We start from the raw sequence: 19287 nt of genomic DNA, 5'->3' as shown, positions 1-19287 counted from the left end.
TGAAACTGGCACTGATTTCAGTTTGATATAGATACCAAACAGTCCAAGTCTTTGCATGGAGGTAACATCTCAGCTACTCAGTTAAAACTGCATTTGAAATTTTCAAGCTTTTCTGGGCACTGCTTATTGTGTTGCTTAGTCACTACAAGCATTTTTCAAGGCTTAAATGCTGACAAACACTGCTCTGATCTCTGCTCTTTGTTCTTCTAGTAACTTCAATAAAATCATATTCATACCAAATATTCTTTTCCTTTGGATGCAAATCCTATACATAGCATAGGCTATCAAGCATGACTTGTAATCACCTTTGAACTGAAGTCAAAGATTGATGGAATTTATTATAGCTAAGTTCCAAAGGACAAATTTGAAAGCTTTATAGCAGATAGAGTGAGACTTCAGTTAACTTCTGTTCTGCAGAACTGAAGCAATGAATGTGAGTACTATTGCACATGCAAAGACAAACAACAATAATGAAAAATATCAATTTCCAATAACTTTCATTAGAATGGAACTATTTTTATTTGCAATGACACCTTAGAACTGTAACTACTGAAGTAGAAAGGCAGACATCTCTTAAAGCATACTAGAAGTCAAAGGAGGATCAGAATTAATGGAGTAATTGAAATAGAATCTTAGTAGTATGGCACACTAGATGGCTCTTTTAAGACATGGCTTTATAGAAGTGAAGAAGTTGCATTTTGCATTTCCTAGACTATTCAGTATCTGCATTGATAATAAAGATCAAATCATATCAGAAGTTGGGTAGAAGTTCTCCCAGCATCTATTTTATAATAAAAACAGAATATACAGCTTTGGCTATACTGTTTTGATAGCACCAAAGGGCTCCACACAGAATTTCACGGTATAGAATATTGCACAATATGTGGAATAATGTAGTCCATAGCTAAAGCACTTTTAACAATATAGTTCTCTTGACATCAGATGTTTGGATGAAAATACAAATTGACTTTTACATTGAATCAAATGTCATGCCAGCTAAATTTTGTTTCTTTAAACAAGTATCTTTTAAGAAATAAGTCAAAGAAGAAAAGTAACATTAATTCACTCTTCCAGTTAGACAAATCTAAGCAGGTAACAGTCATTCATCCGGACCTAAACCAACTTTTTCAACCAGGATAACACGTAGCAAGAAAACCCCTCTACTGCATCTCTATTACAAGTTACAAACATGGCAACTAATACTGCATTTTAAAAAATCATGGAAGATATATGACTTTTATTACTTTGAATCTTTAGAACACATTTTCAAACTTTGAACACCTCACATTTTGCCATATTATAGAATACACTCACCTAATAAAAACTGCCTGAACCAGTAGAAAAAAACCCCAAGACTGAATATCCTCCATAACACAGATCCCTATACATGACTAATGCACCACTGCTGCAGCATTTGATCTCATCATAAATACATGTAGTCTCAGAGAAATTCTTCTCTGACCAGGCAAAATCATTTTGAAGATCTTGGACATACATTAAATGCATATGCTTACTCTGTTGTACCACAGTAATTGCTATAAAATCAGCAATTGAATCTGAAACTTACATGTGGGGCCTAATCACAAGACCATTACTTTCCCGAGAAATCAAAGATGTTCCAGAAATCTATTTGTAAATGTATTGGTTTTGAAATTAATTTTGCTGGAGGGGGGGTTGTTCAGTTCTCTAATACCTACTGTCTGCAGAAAAATTATGTTCAGGTTTCCTTTGAATAAAATTTAAAGAAGCTGTTACAAGCATAAAGACATCACCCTAAAGAGCAGGAATTTGAAGAGGTATGCCTTTAATTCAAAGTCATCTTTCAGATTATACTCAATCAAAAATCTGTGTAACATCTACTGTGACAAGAACTCCAAATGGAGCATTGTGGAAAAAACACATTCATGGAGAATTCCAGCTTATCTGTGCATCAGGACTGAAGAAAAAACCAGCAAGTAATGGTATAGTCAGTGCATAGTGTAAAGTTTCTAAAACAACCAAACCACCAACAGTCTTCTTAAATTATACTTAAAGCTAGAAGGGACCATGTGGTGGAAACACTTCAAAAGACAGGCACAGAGCATACATGGTATATTCCCTACTCACATAAAGCATCTCTACTTCATTCTTAGAACAGGAGAAAAACTATTGTTCCTTTGTCCACTTTACTTGAGTGAAAAGAGAACAAGGCATTTTTCCTTTGATCTCCACTCACAATCGTGGGGAAGGGATATGAAAATGTTTCAATCACTTCCTTCCCCTACTAAGCTATCTGGACTAAATGCTCAGAAAAATACAAACTCTTCCATAAAATTTAGTCTTGAAGTTGTCAGCTATTTTCATGGTCTCATTCCTATCCACAGCTCTCATATTGTTTCAGGTTAAAAGGATGGGACCTTGAAGGAAAATGTAACAATAACTAGAAACATTACTGCTTTATGGTGCTAATAGTACACTACCATCTTACACTATTTCTGTAGTGGAATATTGACTGGAATATTTACCTTTTAGAAAAATTCGAAGTCATCACACACTGACATGTTACACTGAGCCGCTTAGATCTAGGAATGCTAACAATTAATGGCACTGCTTAACAATGCTAGTAAGTTTCTTCTAACAAACATTGAACTATTACATCACCAGCTTTGTAGGTAGCAACAAAACTCCTCTATTTTCACAGTCAAAAATATATTACTGCTGGGAATATAACCTGAAACAACCCAGTCCTTAGTTCAGCAACTGGACCCACAATCCTGTTGTTTTTATAAACCCAGTTAACATGTTGCTCTGAAACAGTGGTCAGAAAATTTGCACACTGACTCCAGTACCAGCCATTTAAACCTGTGCAGCAAATGCATTACAGCAGTGAGTCACACAAGCTCAAAATCAGAAACATTAAAATTATTCAATGTTACAAAAAAAGTGTAACTAATTGGAAAAACTAAAATGGCTTCCAAAGGCAATTTGAAACCTGAAATTAGTCAAAACATGTAGACCAGTAACATTTACTCAGTTATTCAGTGTTTCTTTTTCTTTTTTTTTTCTTTTTTTTTTTTTTTTTTGGTAGACCGTTGTTTACATCTTCAATAAAGCATTTGAACTTTTGTTTGTCCTTCAAAAAAAGATAGCATATTGAACCACAACATTCCCTGAAGAAAACATTGTTGGAAACTACTGACAAGAGTAAAAATTACTGTGTTGTGGAGAGGCAGAGGCAGATAGGATATTGAAGTAGCAAAGTCACTGAAGAATCTTAACTCCTTGAGAAAGGGGTAGCCTCTATTTTCCCACTGCCTATTTGTGCTGCACTCCATCCCTTACTAGACACATTTCTTGAAGCCATGACATTCAGCATTTCAGAACACATAAATCTGTCACCACTCGAGTTCAGATGAAAACACACACTCCAAGCTACAACTTGGCAACTACCTTCTAGAAAAATGGGGTGTATATGACATTTCGTACACTAAACCAAGGTTACATTTCCTTCCATCCTGAAATCTTTCTAGGATTTCCTGGTCTGTGATTTTGCATATCAGATAACACAATTCTCTTCCTCTCAAGACAGCATGGATTATAGCACTACAGTTTCACACTCAGTTAACAGACAACTAAAGCCCTTAAGAATAATTTTCGGCAGAGAGCTTGTAAGGTACTACCATCTGCAATTACAATTCATATTTTAAATGTAGAAAGACTAAGGTAATCCACCTGTTAATAGAAAGGATCATAGGCATCGAGAGAGTAAGTAGTCTACAAAGCAACATTTATTTGCACTTGTACAGAACAAAGCAACAGATGTTATTGTTTTCCATACAAAATTATATAAAACCAGTATTCACCTTCATCGATAACACTACACCACCTGAAGTTTTATTAAATACATTCAGAAAGCATTCTTGCACGCACACAACATTAGTATTAGGTAGTCCCAGGTAACTCCAACACTGCAATGTAATTATTCCTAGTGGTATGAAGGGATCAAAGATTAGTCTGCAACTAAAACAAAAAGAATCCTGGCTGACAAGCAAGCTGAAGTCTTTCTTCCACTGGCCACTAAAACAAGGATCGTCACTGAACAGATTAACTACATCTAGAACACAGATGTAAATACTACCAAAGCTCCTGCAGAAAGCAGGTGAAGAGTGGTTTTCCAGACTGACTTGAGCTACCTTGGCCAGTGTTAACATTCCCATTTAATCACTGCTTGCCTATGGATAGGAAATTTTTATAAAACTGAAGGATAGACAGAATTGACTAAGAGCTTGTGGTTACAGAAGAAAACAAAAAGTATAGATTCAAATAATTACTCTGCCTTCCTACCTAGCACTGGAGATTATTTGCTTTACTAAGTCTTAAAATTCCCATTCTTGCAAGGAATACTGCCTTCCTACATATAATCTAAAATGGGGAATTTAAACGTCAACAGGACATCTCAAACAATTTATTTAAAATGCACATTTATTTCTACAAAAAAAAAGTGTATGATACAGAAGAAATGATCACATCTACTTTAAAGGTTTACCTATTAAAATATACAGAGGATCTTAATGAGTACAGGATATTTAAAAAAAAGATGCAAAGGAGTGTTAATCTTTTATTTTTACATTTTCAGGAACTTCACATAATTTTGGTAAGTAACCTTTTACAAAATTATGTAAAAAGTACAAGAATGCCTGGTAAACAGTCTGCATTTTTCCAAAAGATTTTTTACAGCATGCAATTCTTAAGGCAGCCTTCTCTTCCTCCTTACAAGGAATCCTTTCACTCAAATAATCTTCTGCTGCAAAGATTAGGCTAAGGAAGCTTGGTCTCTTCTGTTAACGCCTTTTGTCTTTCCTGTCTGATTTACGGTCTCTTTCACTCCGTGAAGTTCTCTTGCCTGACCGACTACTTTCTGATATAGATCTCTTTCTGTCAGACCTCGAACTTTTATCCTTTGAGCTTTTGGTATCTCTACTACCACCTTTTGAGGACTTGTGACTTCTATCTACTCCTGAAGCATCCCTTCGCTTCCTGTCTGTGCTCCTCCTGCGTTTTCTATCTCTGTTATGCCCTCTGCCTCGGCTTCGGCTTCTGCTTTCACTACTGCTAGAGCTGCTGCTGCTGCTGTCCCTGCTCGTACTCCCACTTGTAGTGCTGCTGCTGGTGGAACTGCTCCGACTGCTGCTGCTGCCAGTACTGGAGCTACTTGCACTGGTAGTACTGCTTGAAGTGCTACTGCTGCTACTGCTGCTGCTACGGTTATGACCAGTTTTGTTCCCTGCCCTACCCCTGCTTCTACTCCTAATCTTACTCTTACTTTCTGCACTCGGTGTCTGATTCTGCTCTGCCTGGGCTTCTACCACCTTTACAGACACCACAGCATTTTCATCCTTGTCTGTCTGGGGCTCTGTATCCTGAGTGGACTGAGACAACTGAGGCGACTGCGCTAGTGGCACAGACTGTGGCTGAGACAGAGCCTCAGCCACAGATTCTGTCTGAGCTTCAGGTGTTTTCTCCTGTGTTTCCTCAAGTTCAGCTTTATTTTCTGTTTTGATACCTTTCTCCTTCTTGGGAGAAGGAACATTACACACTTTTTCTGGCTGAGCATCACACTCTGTTTCTGGTTCTATTTCTTTACTATTTTCATTTTCTACAGGTTCTACACTATCTGCCTCATTCATTTCAGCCACATCCTGTTCATTATCCACTGGCTGAATGTTTTCACTTTCCTCTTTTACAACTGTGACTTCCTCATGCTGACCATCATGCTGCTTGTCATTCTCTCTCACCTCAGTAGGCTCTTCTGCTTTCATCTCCGTGTCATGTTTCTGCTCATCCTCTTCCTGTTCTTTTTCTGCATCGCTATGCCCTGAACCTGAACCTATTTTTCCCTTTTCCTCACCTACCTCCTCCATTTCTACATCATTGTGCTGATTACCTGTCTCCATCTCTTCCACCTGCTGAGCCACCTTACCCTCTTCCTGCTCCTTGTTCTGTTCTTCCTTCTTTTCTTCATTCTGCACCTCCTGATGTTCTTTTTCCTTCACAGATTGTCTTCTGGGCCTGGCCTCCATTTTGTTAATCTGCTCTGCAAATTCATTTCTCCTGCTTTCAAAGAGGGCTAGAGAATAAATGCATAAATAATAAGTTAAGATAATCTACAGACAGTGAAGTCTATTTACCCTTTAACTATGAGGTAGTAAGTTATCAAATTGTTTAACGTATAAATACTGCAACCTTGCTCTTTCTGAAGTAGCAAGCCATTCATGTATAATGAAAAAGACTGCTAGTTACCTTAAGAAAACAAAGCAAGGAGGAGAGTAAGCTCAGCTGAGTATTAGAACAGTAAAGCCTTAAACTAAGCTAACAAAAACTTTTTGACTTCATTAAAATCAAACCAACCAACAGTATATCAAAATAATACCTTGATTTCCTGGTATTTATCTATTAAGGTTATACTTCCTAAGGTAAACAAAAGACAGTAAAAATAAGCAAGAAGTTAGCTAGGTATGTAGAAAGTTTAATTATTGTAGGCTATCCTACAAGATACTGGTGGCAGACAGACAGATGAGCTACCTTCTCTTATCCCCCAATCCCATAAAATGAAGAAAAGCTCCTAAGAAAAAACCAAACCAATACATTTTTAGTTTAATAAAAAAAGAACAGTAAGACTACCATCAATCGGAGCATTTTAAATTGTTTTCCAAAAGAAAAATCTAGTCATCCTGTGAAACAGAAATGAACACACATTGAGGTAAATCAAATCATCATCATCAAGTTCCAATGCTATGTTTAAGAAAATACTTCTTAAATGCTTTGCAAACACCTGCAGTTCCTTGGGTCTTCACAGAATGTGCCTTTTCAAAAATAAAGTTGCTGCATTTGGATACATCTGGGTACTAAAGCTAATATAAAGGAGTGTTTTAAACATATACCTCTGAAATTATGCATATGCATTTTTTTGACTTCTTGTAAGAGAATCAAATCCCATTCAATATAAAAGTAAGTCACTGAAAGAGTAATGTCCACTTATGATGAACACCCATGTAGGAATGTAGTTTGTTCCTAAGCATGAAATTCATGTATTTAAGCACAGACTTAAAAAAAAATTGTATGGCAAACAAAGGGAGGCAAGAACAAGGACCTCTGTATCACAAAAACCTCTTACCATTCATCTTTTTCTGTGACTCTTCCATCAGCTTCTGCGTAGCAGGACACATTCTGCCAGGTATGTAGAATAAATGAGGTTTTGTCTTTGTTCTTATGTATTTAATTATTTTAGCGTTATGTTCATTCCATTCTTCTTGCTGAGAAATGAAAGAAAATAATCCTGAGATACACAAGAACAGTTTAAGCAAGAGAAAGATCAAGACCAAAACAAAAACTCACCAACTGAGCAAGCTCAACCTTTTGCTCCAATAACCGCAGCTCTGTCTGTTTAGCACGTCTTTCCTCAAACAGTTCTCGCCTCTCATTTTCAACTTGCTTTCTCTCTTCCTCTGCCTGCACTTCAAGTTTTTGTTCAATTTCTTGTCGTCTTTTTTGCTAAAATAAATGAAATACCACCTTCATTTTTTCCTATGTCAAGAGAAAGTGTTCTAGTTCTATCCACTTTAAAACTGTCAATTATTTACACAAAAGCCATTCCTAAAAACACATTAGGAAATTCCTCCTAAACTACAGCTAACGGAAGAAAAATAACAGGAATGTATTTGAGGTATCAGGGAAATTTGGCAAACTGGGAGAGAAAGAAGTCAACTCCTCCAGAAACAAACAAACAAAGGACTGCAGACTGGTGTTTGTGACCAACAAAAATTAGATTGTGAACCAGTATATTAATTGTTAATTACATATATTACTACTATACAGGAATGTCGTTTGTATGTCCTAGACTGCCATGTGCTCAGATTGTACAATAATTGTCAATAAAAAGATAGAATTTACTGCCTGGACAATAAAATAGCTATGTTGTAAAACTCCCCAGGCCTTGACTTTGATTTATAGCAACTGTGTATGTATGAACAAAAAAAATCTCCATATGCATTCTCAGAAAAATTTTGCAAGGAGCAGTAACTCCTCGAAGTCTCTTTGTGCAAACACATACTGCTATAAATTAGACAGGGACTCCACATTTCTAGACCATCCTGATAAATAGCTTTTTGTTCTAATGCAAGCAGGCAAAAGTGAACTTTGTTCTTATGTGTCGCATGACAAGTTAGGTAAACCACCCAAATACTGAATCTGAAAGTAATCAATACCAGCACTGTGAGTCATCTCTACTGACACTATACAGAAAATATTTTAAGTTTAAATCTTTCTATCTGCTTCAACTGGACTGCTAAAAATCAAACTTTCAAACACGGTTTTTAATTTAAAGGTTATTAGTGTTAACTGAATAACCTATTTAGGGCAAGAGTAAACAAATACCACACTCTTCACAAATTAAAATGGCATACCAGGAATAAAGTTATCACCATCCCATACAAAAGTTTTTTGAAGTAATCACTAAGCTATGCAAAGCCTTTGCTTCAGTACAATCACACATTCATTTATTAAAATCAGAAATTCCAGTTATCTCTACTGGAACTGGAAAGACTTTTTAGACAGATAGCATAACCAAGCACAGATTTCTGTATACTTGCTTATAATTTAAACATCTAGAACACACCAGGGTAGGCACTGCTTCAGCAATACTGCATCACTATTATTTCCAGAAATAGCCTCTGACCTCTTAAATAGTTACCTGATTAAATTCCATTTAACATTGCCTTTTTGTTTCCACAAAGGTGAGAAATAGGGTTACAAAGTCATAGTAAGAACCCTTTCCCTGCCTCCCACCCTCATTCCCCTGCATTAAGACAAAACCCTACATGCACTCCCACCAATTTGCTGCACCTGCAACCTACACTGTAGGCAACTTTCATTCTTACTTGAAATAACTTAACCACACAATTTTGCTTTATTATTTACAATCTGATAGAATTTAAAGTAAGTACCCTCTCAGTAGCAATAGCAACCGTGGACTCCTGTTTAAATTTTTGAAGAGTGCCCATCAACAAGCCAAATATACGTCGATTCCTGAAAAAAAAACAAACCCACAACAAAACGTTGAGATTCAGTTCAAGTACTAAGATTTTTATTTGTATAAATAATCAGAGAGCCTTTTCACCTCAAAGGTACTTATTTTAAAGGCCCAGTAGTGCCCAAGGCCATTAGCAATAGAAGACATACTGACTGTGCCAACAGTCCAGGATATAATTTACAGTGACATATCATTTTGCTTACAAGTGAGACACAGCTCTTATCCGTAACACAGAACAGCTAGCACTGGCAAAACTAGTGCCTGCACATTTTTCATCTGGAAATAGTAACACTAAGGAAATATTAAAAAAAAAATCTTAAAGCAGAGGAGAAAAAAACCCTGTCAAGTAAAGAAAAAACAGACTGAAGAAAAAACAGTCAAGTAAATAGAGTGTGAGCTATCAACAAGGGAGCAAACTGAGTTTTCTAAAAAGCATACACTCCCCTCTCCACAATCCTCTTGGACTGTTAAGGAGAAATGGAGCCACAGGGGAGTGAAAGCTTATCTATCACAGCTGCCCAACAGTGAGACACTGCACTGTGGGATGAAACCAGGACTGCTCTCATCCAACTAGGTGTTGTTTTGAGAAAAGTAAGTAAAATTCTTCAACAAATTCCCTTCTAGCAAGAACTAGTTTCTTGACTTTCTCCTTCTATTTCTTTTCATTCAATCCCAAATTAAGTCTTTACAACATGATGCAGACTCACTGTATTTGCCTTGAACCTTTACCTGATTAGGTAAGTAAGGAAATGCTACTGTCTTCCCTAAGTACCACTTTATTACAGTGGCACAAACTTCACATGGAAAGGTAAAACTATATTAAACAGTAGAAACAGATAAAAAAATTAAAGTTAGAGATCACTGAAAGTGCATTTGTATATGAATGACATCCCAGAAGACACTAAGCAAAATCAGGAGTTCAGTGGATGTTGTCCTCCTAAAGAATCTCCTTTCACCACAATTAATAAAGACTAATACTGGTTTTCTCATCTCCCTAGAGACTACTGAACTGAAAAGCAGTAAAACTACAATTCTGAGTGGACAAGTTTTCAGTGCCTGAAGCTCTAGGAAGCTCAGTAAGAATTTTGGAAGGCTCCCTGTGAAGGAAGCAATTAGAACCTAGTAATAGAAGCAAAAGCAGACTCTAAGTGGAGTTATAACAAAGAAGTAAGCAAAGTGCCTGTTTTCTGTGCCAGTTGATCTGTGGGGACTTATCAGAGAAGCTTTCTATAGCTCCTTATTCCAGTTCGAATTCTTCTGTTTATTTGAAGTATAATTATTATTGCACCAAGTGACTTGTAGTCTGAAGTAGATGGGGGCCAAGAGGTTGAACACAGTTGCAAATTTGATTTTCCAACACCTCTTACCAATAGATCTGCATTTCAGCTAGAATTTTAATAGCCTGAGAAAAATAAAATATAGGAAAAAGGAGACATACATACAAGGAATCTAAAAAGCAGCAGGCAAAATGAAGGAAAGGCTGTGCACACAACAACTCCAAGTAGTATGAGAAAAGAAACATGATGGAACTATGTCATTTAAAAAAACGACGCAGAGAGAGTGAGGAACCATATCCAAAACCCTCCTTCAACCAATAAAATAAATGATGAGCCAAGACAGCTGTAATAATCCAAGACATTAAGCAACCAATGAAGCTACAGATATTTCTGTCTTACTCAAATGATGTTAAAACAGCACTAGCAAACCTGTTCCTGCAGGTGGCCTGAAAAGCAGAATCCGTGCGAACAATGCACATGTTGCTACTGAAGTATTTTCAGAGAATACTTTTTAAATTAAATTTTACACCATAATGGTAGCTCTTCAACATAATCTTTGATACATAACAGCTTGTGTGCAATAACTTTTAAATCTAAAGCTATATTACATTAGGGTAAAAAAGATTTCTGCATACCTTTGTTTTCCTTTCTCATCCATATTTTGATCTTGTATAAGGTCTCGACGTGTTCGTTCTTTGGAGGTAGCAACAACAGAAGATGGCAACGCTGGCTACAAAAAAGAACAACAAATGACTTTGTTCATCACGTTGCAGATAGGTTTCTTCCTGCACAGCTCCATTTACTGTGTATTACCTTTTTAATATCGTCATCCTCTGCGTCGCTTTCTTGGCGTGATTCTCTTCTTGTCCGTCGTTCTCCACCCAGCCTGAGAAAGAAAGGCAGTGGTCATCAGAGAACATGTATTTAGGAGAGAATCTCTTCCAGCATGAGAAAAATACAAGCCTGTCTAGTCAGAAGAACCCACACTTTGGTAAAAATCTCCCCATTGTTCCAACAACCAGTAAGTAATATTTTATAGACAGAATCTACTGTTGGTGAATATCACTGAGACAGAACAGTTTAAATTTTAATACAACTTGCAGAGTAATAAAAAAAGAATTCACAAATACCATATTTGACTTTTAAAAATACATTTGGAATTTATTGTTTAAAAGTTTGTGCTTTTCCAGAACCTCTAAAATGGCTACTGTTATAAAGGGATCACTAGACAGTTTTGAATGAATTCACATGGAAAGGTTGGTACAATTTCGTAAACAGAAAATGCTATTTAAATTACCTGCCAAATACCTATGGGAGAAAGGCAGAGGGCTTACCACTTGAGACACGGATGAAATAAGGCTTTAACAAAGAACAATTTAAAGTAAATAATTTAAATAAAATAAACCCTAAAATAAATAATTAAAGTTGAAGTTATTTTCAGCCTTTATTTTCAGCTTTGTAGCACAGCACTTTCCTGTCTTCCAGCTTCATTTTCTGCTAACTCAAAAATTCCAAAGCAAGCTTTGCTTTGGTCAAGAACTACCATTGCACAATAAGTGCCCACAGCACTTAAGCTCATTATTATCAGTCACATCTGATGGATTTGCATCCAGATGTGAAAGCTCAAACTCCAAATTTGTTGTCACATCAATAAATTGTATTCAATTTATTGAACAGGAGGTCTCAGTCATAATTCAATTTGTATTCACTGCAAACAAATGTCACTACTATGCAGATTGTAAGCAAAATAAAACCAGAAAATTTCAAGTATCTTTGTATTGCTGTATCTTTATATTATCACTATCGTCTTTATGTTGCTCTAAGGTATGAAAAAGATTTCACCACAGGGATTTGCTGTCAAATTATTGCCAAATTATCCCCATCAAATCTTGAATAAGTAACCTCCAAAGAAAACTGTGAAAGTCTCCAGTTATTACCAGTTTTTGGTTTACTGTTACAAATTTTCCTTTGGAAAAGCAAGTTGGCTGCGTCAGATTTTGCACTCACCTACTGGATGCACCTTCAAGATCCCTCTGTTTGGCTGGGGGTCCTCCTCCACTATCCGAGAATCCACGCCTGAAAAAAACCACTTGTGGTCTTAGACCAAGTTAGGTTAATCCCTGGACCACCTCAAGTCTGCCCAATTGAATTATAATTTGGCTTTATGGTCATGATCAAACATAAATTCTACTCGGTTCTATCACCATTTAGTGTTCGTACTGCAGTGAAGTGTTCAAACACATGGCACGTGAAACCATCTAATTTCACCCGGAATTTCTTCACTTATTTGAGTGGCTACACTAAAACAAGCATCACAAATTGTCCAAATAATCTTATCTGAAGTAATTTTCAGGATGTGGTTTTATCAACATGTATTTTAAAATCCCTCCTGGAGCACCTACCAGTTTTTTAATCACCCAGAGACTGATCTTGAACGATTTCAAAGACAAGGTCGCAACCACCACAAAATACCTCCCTTCATTTTGACATTTCCCTTTATTTTTCAGCCTAGCACCTGAGAAGGTCGGGGAAAACCACCCATTTAAACTTGCTGCAGCTCAGAATTAAAAGGTGCTTTAAATTTAACCCCCAAAGCCCTGTAGGGCAGCACCGGTGCTCGTTCAAACAGCACCGCAGCGAGCAGCGGTGTCAAACGTGGAACACACGACACCCACCGCAAAGGCACTGCCAGAGAAAGGATGGGTGAAACCCCGCCGTCCGTTCTGCGCCTCCTTACCTTAGCAATAAGCTCCCACGCCCTCTACCTCCACCGGGGCCTGTGAGGGCTAACAGCCTGTTTTGAGGGGGCCTGAAAGAGACGATGGGCGCTGTTAGTGGTTCCTGCCGGCCCCCGGGGCGCTGCTGCCCGCCCGGCCCAACGGGCCCGCGGCCGTTCCGCCCTGCGCCCCGTGGCCGTGCCCCGCCAGGGGCAGATCTCCCCCATCGCCGCGCCGGCGGAGAGGGCACAGCCCGCAGGGAGACGCGGGGACCCGCGGCCAGCTCCGCCCGCCCGCCCCGCAGGCCCGACGCGCGCACCGCCCCCCCCGCCCGGCCCTTCCTTCGTGGGACGGCGGCGCGCCCGGCGCTCCCCGCCTCACCTCACATCATTGGGGTCCCGGCCCGTGAGCTTGCGGATATTCTCGTCCACGTGCTTGAGGCTTTCCTTGGCTTTCTCCAGCTGCTCCTGCAGCGCGCGCACCGCCACCGCCATCCCGCCCGCCGCGCGGCCTGGCCGGGCCCCGCGCGAGGCAGCGCTGGGAAGCGGGGGGAACAGGCCCCGCCCACTCCGGCGGCCGCGGGCCGGGACGGCGCAGCCAATCGCGCCCCGGTGGCCCCTTCTGACCGCCAATCACCGGGCACGAGAGGAAAGGACACGCCCCCCAGGGTCGCTCGCCAAAAGCGCCCACCAATCACAGAGCCCAGGGGAAGACTGGCATTCCGGCCGCCCAACTAGCGGAGGGCTCTGCCTGCTAGCTGGACGAATCAATGAAAGGGGCCGCCGGAGTGACATGACACAGAGCTAATAAGAACTCAAACCTCATTTCCTTGAACCCTATCAGAAGACGGCTTCGAGGCTGCTTGTTCCCACCCACCTCAATGGGGGTGGGAGTTCTCTCAATGGGGCCGAGAGCCGGCACGCTCGGGACTCGGGCGCGGGCCAATCACCGCTGCGCTACCAGAGGCGGCTGTGCCCGGCGAGCCAATAGACGGGGGCGTTACTTGATGCTGGCTGCGGTGGCGGCCTGACGAGAGGCGCGTTCCTGCCCTCACATCCCGCCCGCAGCGGCGTGGCAGGGAAGCTCCGCACTGCGCGTTACTCATGGCGCCCGGGGCGGCGGCGAGGCTTTAAACCACGCTCTTCCCCGGCTGCTCTGTGGCTCCCCGCAGCGGGCAGGGGAAGGCACGGGCACCGTCTTGAAAGCAGTGACACGCGCCCGGCCACAGCAGCAGGGTGGGCGGGGCAGCTCCGCAGGAGGGGCGCGCTTGATCTCCGGCCCTCACTCCGGACCCTGGGCTGCCGGCGCCGCCCGAGTCCGCGGACTCTGCAGAGCCCTAACGCCAGAGCCCCTGTCCCAGCGCTTGCCCGCCTCGGCCGGGAGCTCCCGCGGCGGTGCGGGCTCCCCCGGAAGGGGCGGCGGCCCCGGCGATGGCGGACGAGGCGCTGTTCCTGCTGCTGCACAGCGAGATGGTGGCGGGGCTGTACCGCGCTGCCGAGCAGGGCGAAGGGGTGAGTGGGGCCGGGGCCGCGCCGGGGCCGCCCGGCAGCGGCCGGGGCTGACGCTGCGGCTGCGGCGCTTTGTGTCTTGCAGGAGAACGGGCGCTGCACCACCAAGCTGGAGAGCATGGGCTTCCGTGTCGGGCAGGGGCTCATCGAGAGGTGAGTCCCCGCCGGGCCCCGGCAGCCGCTGCAGGTTCTCGGGGCTTGCACCTCGCCGGGAAAGCACACCTGCCCGGGCACGGTGTGCTGCTTTGGCCGCACGGAGAGTGCGTTCCTCTTACTGTCAGTTGTTCTGGCATCGCCTCTTGTCTGTCTCGTGCTTGTGGTGACCTGTGTTTGCGTATCACGGGACAGTTTTGGAGTGTGTTGTTTTCCTAGTGCTTCCCGTCATGAAAACCGAGTCAGGGTACATGGTTAGTTTTAATACTTACAATTATCTTTAATTCTTCTCTATACAGACTTTTGCACGTTTCCTGTGTCTGGTACGTTTTGTGACTTTCCTTTTTTTTTTTTTTTTTTTTTTTTTTTTCCCCTTCTGATTTACTTCTTAAGCGTAATTTTAAAGTGCTCTAAGTCCTTGAGACTTCGCGACTTTGGGGAGCCGGGATACAACTCCGGCGCCCTCGTTCCGAGGTCATGTGGAGACTCCTGAGTTTCTTAAATCATGCTTTTGTTGAATAAAGCGGTCCTTTAGTGCCAGATAAAGAACGTCAAGGAGGATAAAGGGAGAGAAATCTGAAATAAGCAAGAGAAAGAGACCCCTTCTAGAAAACGGGAACAAGTTTTACTTGCTTGTAAAGCAAGTAAATGTTAGAGCTCTTTTGCCTATTTGAAGGACTCCTTCCAAGGAGTAGTATAGGTGTGAGCATTTTGTTTATCTTCTTATTTAGATACTTTGTTGAAGATGAAACTGATAGAGCACTTTTCCATCTTTCTGTATGTCAACTATGTTTGATAATCATGGAATTAAAACAATTTATTGTGGTATCATATTGCGGATAGTAAGATAACACTGTGTTGCTCTGAATTTAAAATATTTGATGAATGCACAGTGAAGCTAGAATGATAGTGTTGGAAAACTAATTTTGATGGCTGGAAAACTATTTTTTATAATAACATCAAAAATTATCTTGTATAGTACTATTTGAAAATTTATATGTTTAATTGGTTAGGTTAAGTGTACCATCAATATTGATATATTTCTCACCTTTCTTTTAGGTTTACAAAAGACACTGCCAGGTTCAAGGATGAATTAGATATTATGAAGTTCATTTGCAAAGATTTTTGGACAACGGTATTCAAAAAACAAATAGATAACCTAAGGACTAATCACCAGGTATTAATGCTGTAGATTAAGATTTAGCTTGGCAAGTCACTGAGAGTTTTGAGTTGCTAGTGCACTTTTTTGTTTTTCTTGGTCTAAAATTAATTACCAGATAAGAAATTCAAAATGTTCCATATTTGTTCTGTTTAAAAGGTGTGGTTTTCAATAATCATATTATCATGTAGCTTTAGAATACAATTTAATAATTGCCTATGATGTCTTTATTGCCACCCTGTTTGAAAAGACTGTTTGAAAAGAATGGCTGCTGTGAAGTGATTTTATTACTTTGGAGAACGTTAAGAGTTTTCAGCAGCTGAGAGAGTTGTAATCTGTTGAAAACACTTGTATGAGAAACTTCTCAGATCTGCATGTTGGTGACATTGGGCTGTATCCATGTGCTTTCCTGTGTCAACAGTCACAGTTCTTAAAGCCAGATCAGAAGAACTTAAGGAGCCATTTCACTAGAGTAAAAAATCTTCTCCCTATTGAATGACTTGGTTTTCTTGTGGCTATTTCCCTGTTGTGGCAAATTATGAACAAGAGAATTTGTACAAGGATTGTTCCGAATAAAATAGGTTTTATTTTTCAGTAACTTATCAAGTAATAACAGATAATTATTACTTTAGAAATCTGGAGTTTTAATTCAAAAAAACTGCAGTATTGAGCTTAAGGTCTTAATTGTATATGCAGCCTTAATTTAAGTTCAAGGCATATGAAATTGCCAAGTAGCACAGTCAGTGGCAAGGAAATTAAAATGGCAAGTATAGATAAAGCTATACTGTGTTTATGCTTAATTTATTAAGATGCATATTGTTGCATAAAATTGTATTGTAGAAAATGATAGACTCTTATTTTGATTGCTTTTTGAGTGTTGTTGTCTGTACTGCTATTAAGAAAAATAATTCCCACTGAATTTGAGAATAAGAATAGCGATGTGCAAAACCCAATGAAGACTGAGATTTGACTGTAAAAATCAATATGAATTTGATATATTACCAAAGACTTTCTAGTATGGAACTATTTTTTCTGATCATTGGAAGGATTCTTCCAAGAAGAAATGTACGTGAACATTTTTTTAGGGTTAACTGATCATATCTAGGGGTTTTGTTTACTCATGGTTAAGTGTATTTTCTTTTGATATTCCTTGTAAGTAAATGATACCATTTAAACTTAAATCACATATACCTTAATCTAAAATTTTATTTTTCAGCCCAAGATCATATATATTTTACCTAGAAATAAAGTTCATTCACAGAAAATGTGAATTTTATTTTACTGCACATTTAACTAAACCCCTCAATTTTTTTCTGTTTAAACAGGGTATTTATGTCCTTCAAGACAATAAATTTCGTCTCTTGACACAAATGTCTGCAGGAAAGCAGTATTTAGAACATGCACCAAAGGTACCCTTTGATTTTATTTGGAGGGGGGGTGCCGGGGAGTGCTCTGCCAGTTTGGTTTTAATTACTTTGATCTATTAATAACTTTAATTTTTGTAAATAAATAGATACAAACTCTTCCCTTTTTAGAAAGGTAGCCTGTTTTAGAGCAGTAGATTTGATTTATAGTTCAGAAAATGGTCATGGTTGTTGTGAAACTTGCTGCTGTTACATTTGACTTACTTCATGGTGAAAGCTTGTCTGCCACTACCTGCCACTGTCACACAAATTCTTTCTCTTCAGGAAGCATGTGGTTTCAGAAACTTTTTTTAAAATTCCCAAAACACATTTGGAAGATGCTATTTGTTATGTAAAACAAGCTTCTGAGATGATGTGAATGTTCAGAGAGATCTTCCACCAATTAAAAATAGTTTTGAGTGCAGATGCTGATTTATGGTAATAATTCAGGTAAAATGAGTCCCTCTGCAGAACTTATCATAGACCACTTTGATTCAAGTGGATTAAGAAATGGGAGATTGAGTTCTGTTTTTTCTAAGGTTTCTTAATTCTTAGTGCTCCCAACTGGCTGCTGTCTTTGGGATTTTTTTTGTGTTTGTTGAAATGTTTCTTCTATTTTGCAACACACATTTGAAGTATCTACATGCCTTTGTATTCTAAGGTATGGCCTGCACAGCAATGCTGTCTTGGACTGTTTCTCCTTCATTGACTTTAGTACCAGTTGCTAATTTCAGCCAAGCCTTGGGAATAATTGTTTTAAGGATGTTAAGTTCCTACAGGTTTAATGGAAAAGAGAAAGTGATTCAAAATACTGCTCCTAATGAGAACAGTCTGCGGAGTGAACTCCACTCTACCAAATATTGGAGCTTTCATCTATTAGAGGCCTGACAAAGTCTCTCAAAACCTCCATGGTATTCTGTTATCCAAGTATTAAGTCTTGTTCTTGAGTACTTAGTTTCAATCTTTATCAACAAGTTTCACTGTTGACACTCACTTGAAGTACAACTTTGTATTTAGTATTTAGCATTCACCTGTGGACTAATCAGAGGAGGCCTATCAAATCTGGGAATAAAGAGTATTGTAACAGCTGAAGTTTCATCAATGCCTGCATGTAAGTAGCACTTGGAGTATTCAATTATAGCTCACTTGGTAACTTTCCTGACTGACTGTGTTGCTGTTATAAGCATTTTTCGAGGTGGGTTTTGTTTGAAGCTGCTGGGCCATAGGAGTCCATGTGAACTTCAGGATATGGCTTGCCACTAAATCCTTTAGTATTTAGAAAATACTGACAGAGGAGAAGCCTCCATGATGTTGAGTGCAAAGCAAATTAAAAAGTTGCATTTACATTTAGAAGCATCAAATGTGTAAGGATGTCTGTCCAGAAGGTTATTTGCACAAGTCAAGATCTTTCTCTATAGGAGTCATTAAGAATGTTAGTAAGTGACGACCATTGTTACTACATAAGCTGCTCAATTACAAGTTTTCTACAGACTTAAAACAAATTTTAGGTTTAGCTGACAAAACTACTGTGATGTGGGACATGGTCAACTTATAAAAAAAAGATAAGAGAAAAGCTGTTCAGCATGGAATTAAAATTTAAATGCTAAATTTAAATAATGGCTCAACTGCTTACAATTAAACTGTGAGATTGAAATGTTCCTTACTATTTCTTTGGGAAAAATCTACAAGAAAATAATTACTCAGGGAAATAATTCTAGTGGTAATAATGTGATCTGACTGTGCTTTTCCTGCAGGTAAATTTCAGGTGATGATACAGAAGATGTAGAGCACATTCAAATCTGGGTATCTACTTTACAAAGCCTTTGTATGTAGATTCAGTATCTTGGCTCAATCTTGTATATAACATGTAAATTATAGCAGTGTGCAGGAAAATTCCAAAATATATAATAAATGTTCATCAAAATAACTTAACACTTTGCTTGTGTCTTGGTATGAAATTTATTCTATACCAAAGTAATAATGTTCACATGGTAAAAACTGTA

The 19287-nt window shown here is 39.4% G+C and overlaps 2 protein-coding genes across 2 annotated transcripts; one reads left to right on the top strand and one right to left on the bottom strand.

Annotated features, from left to right (window-relative positions):
- Positions 1-3749: 3749 nt before the first annotated feature.
- PNN (pinin, desmosome associated protein) lies at positions 3750-13637 on the bottom strand. The gene is made up of 9 exons (XM_063398951.1): positions 13443-13637; positions 13082-13153; positions 12352-12420; positions 11158-11230; positions 10980-11074; positions 8982-9063; positions 7375-7530; positions 7154-7292; positions 3750-6106 (listed from the first exon to the last, which is right to left on the bottom strand). The coding sequence occupies exons 1-9, from the start codon at positions 13553-13555 to the stop codon at positions 4821-4823; spliced, it is 2085 nt and encodes a 694-aa protein (XP_063255021.1). The 5' UTR covers positions 13556-13637; the 3' UTR covers positions 3750-4820.
- Positions 13638-13964: 327 nt separating this feature from the next.
- TRAPPC6B (trafficking protein particle complex subunit 6B) lies at positions 13965-19216 on the top strand. Its single transcript, XM_063398954.1, has 6 exons — positions 13965-14572; positions 14655-14722; positions 15782-15899; positions 17207-17290; positions 18302-18395; positions 19039-19216. Exons 1-6 carry the CDS (start codon positions 14492-14494, stop codon positions 19068-19070), a joined length of 477 nt encoding a protein of 158 aa, XP_063255024.1. The 5' UTR covers positions 13965-14491; the 3' UTR covers positions 19071-19216.
- Positions 19217-19287: the final 71 nt, after the last annotated feature.

Source organism: Prinia subflava, chromosome 5, assembly GCF_021018805.1.
Source record: "Prinia subflava isolate CZ2003 ecotype Zambia chromosome 5, Cam_Psub_1.2, whole genome shotgun sequence".
Classification (NCBI taxonomy): domain Eukaryota; kingdom Metazoa; phylum Chordata; class Aves; order Passeriformes; family Cisticolidae; genus Prinia; species Prinia subflava.
Note: the sequence above shows the minus strand (reverse complement) of the source record. Positions and strands in the feature narration are given on the sequence as shown.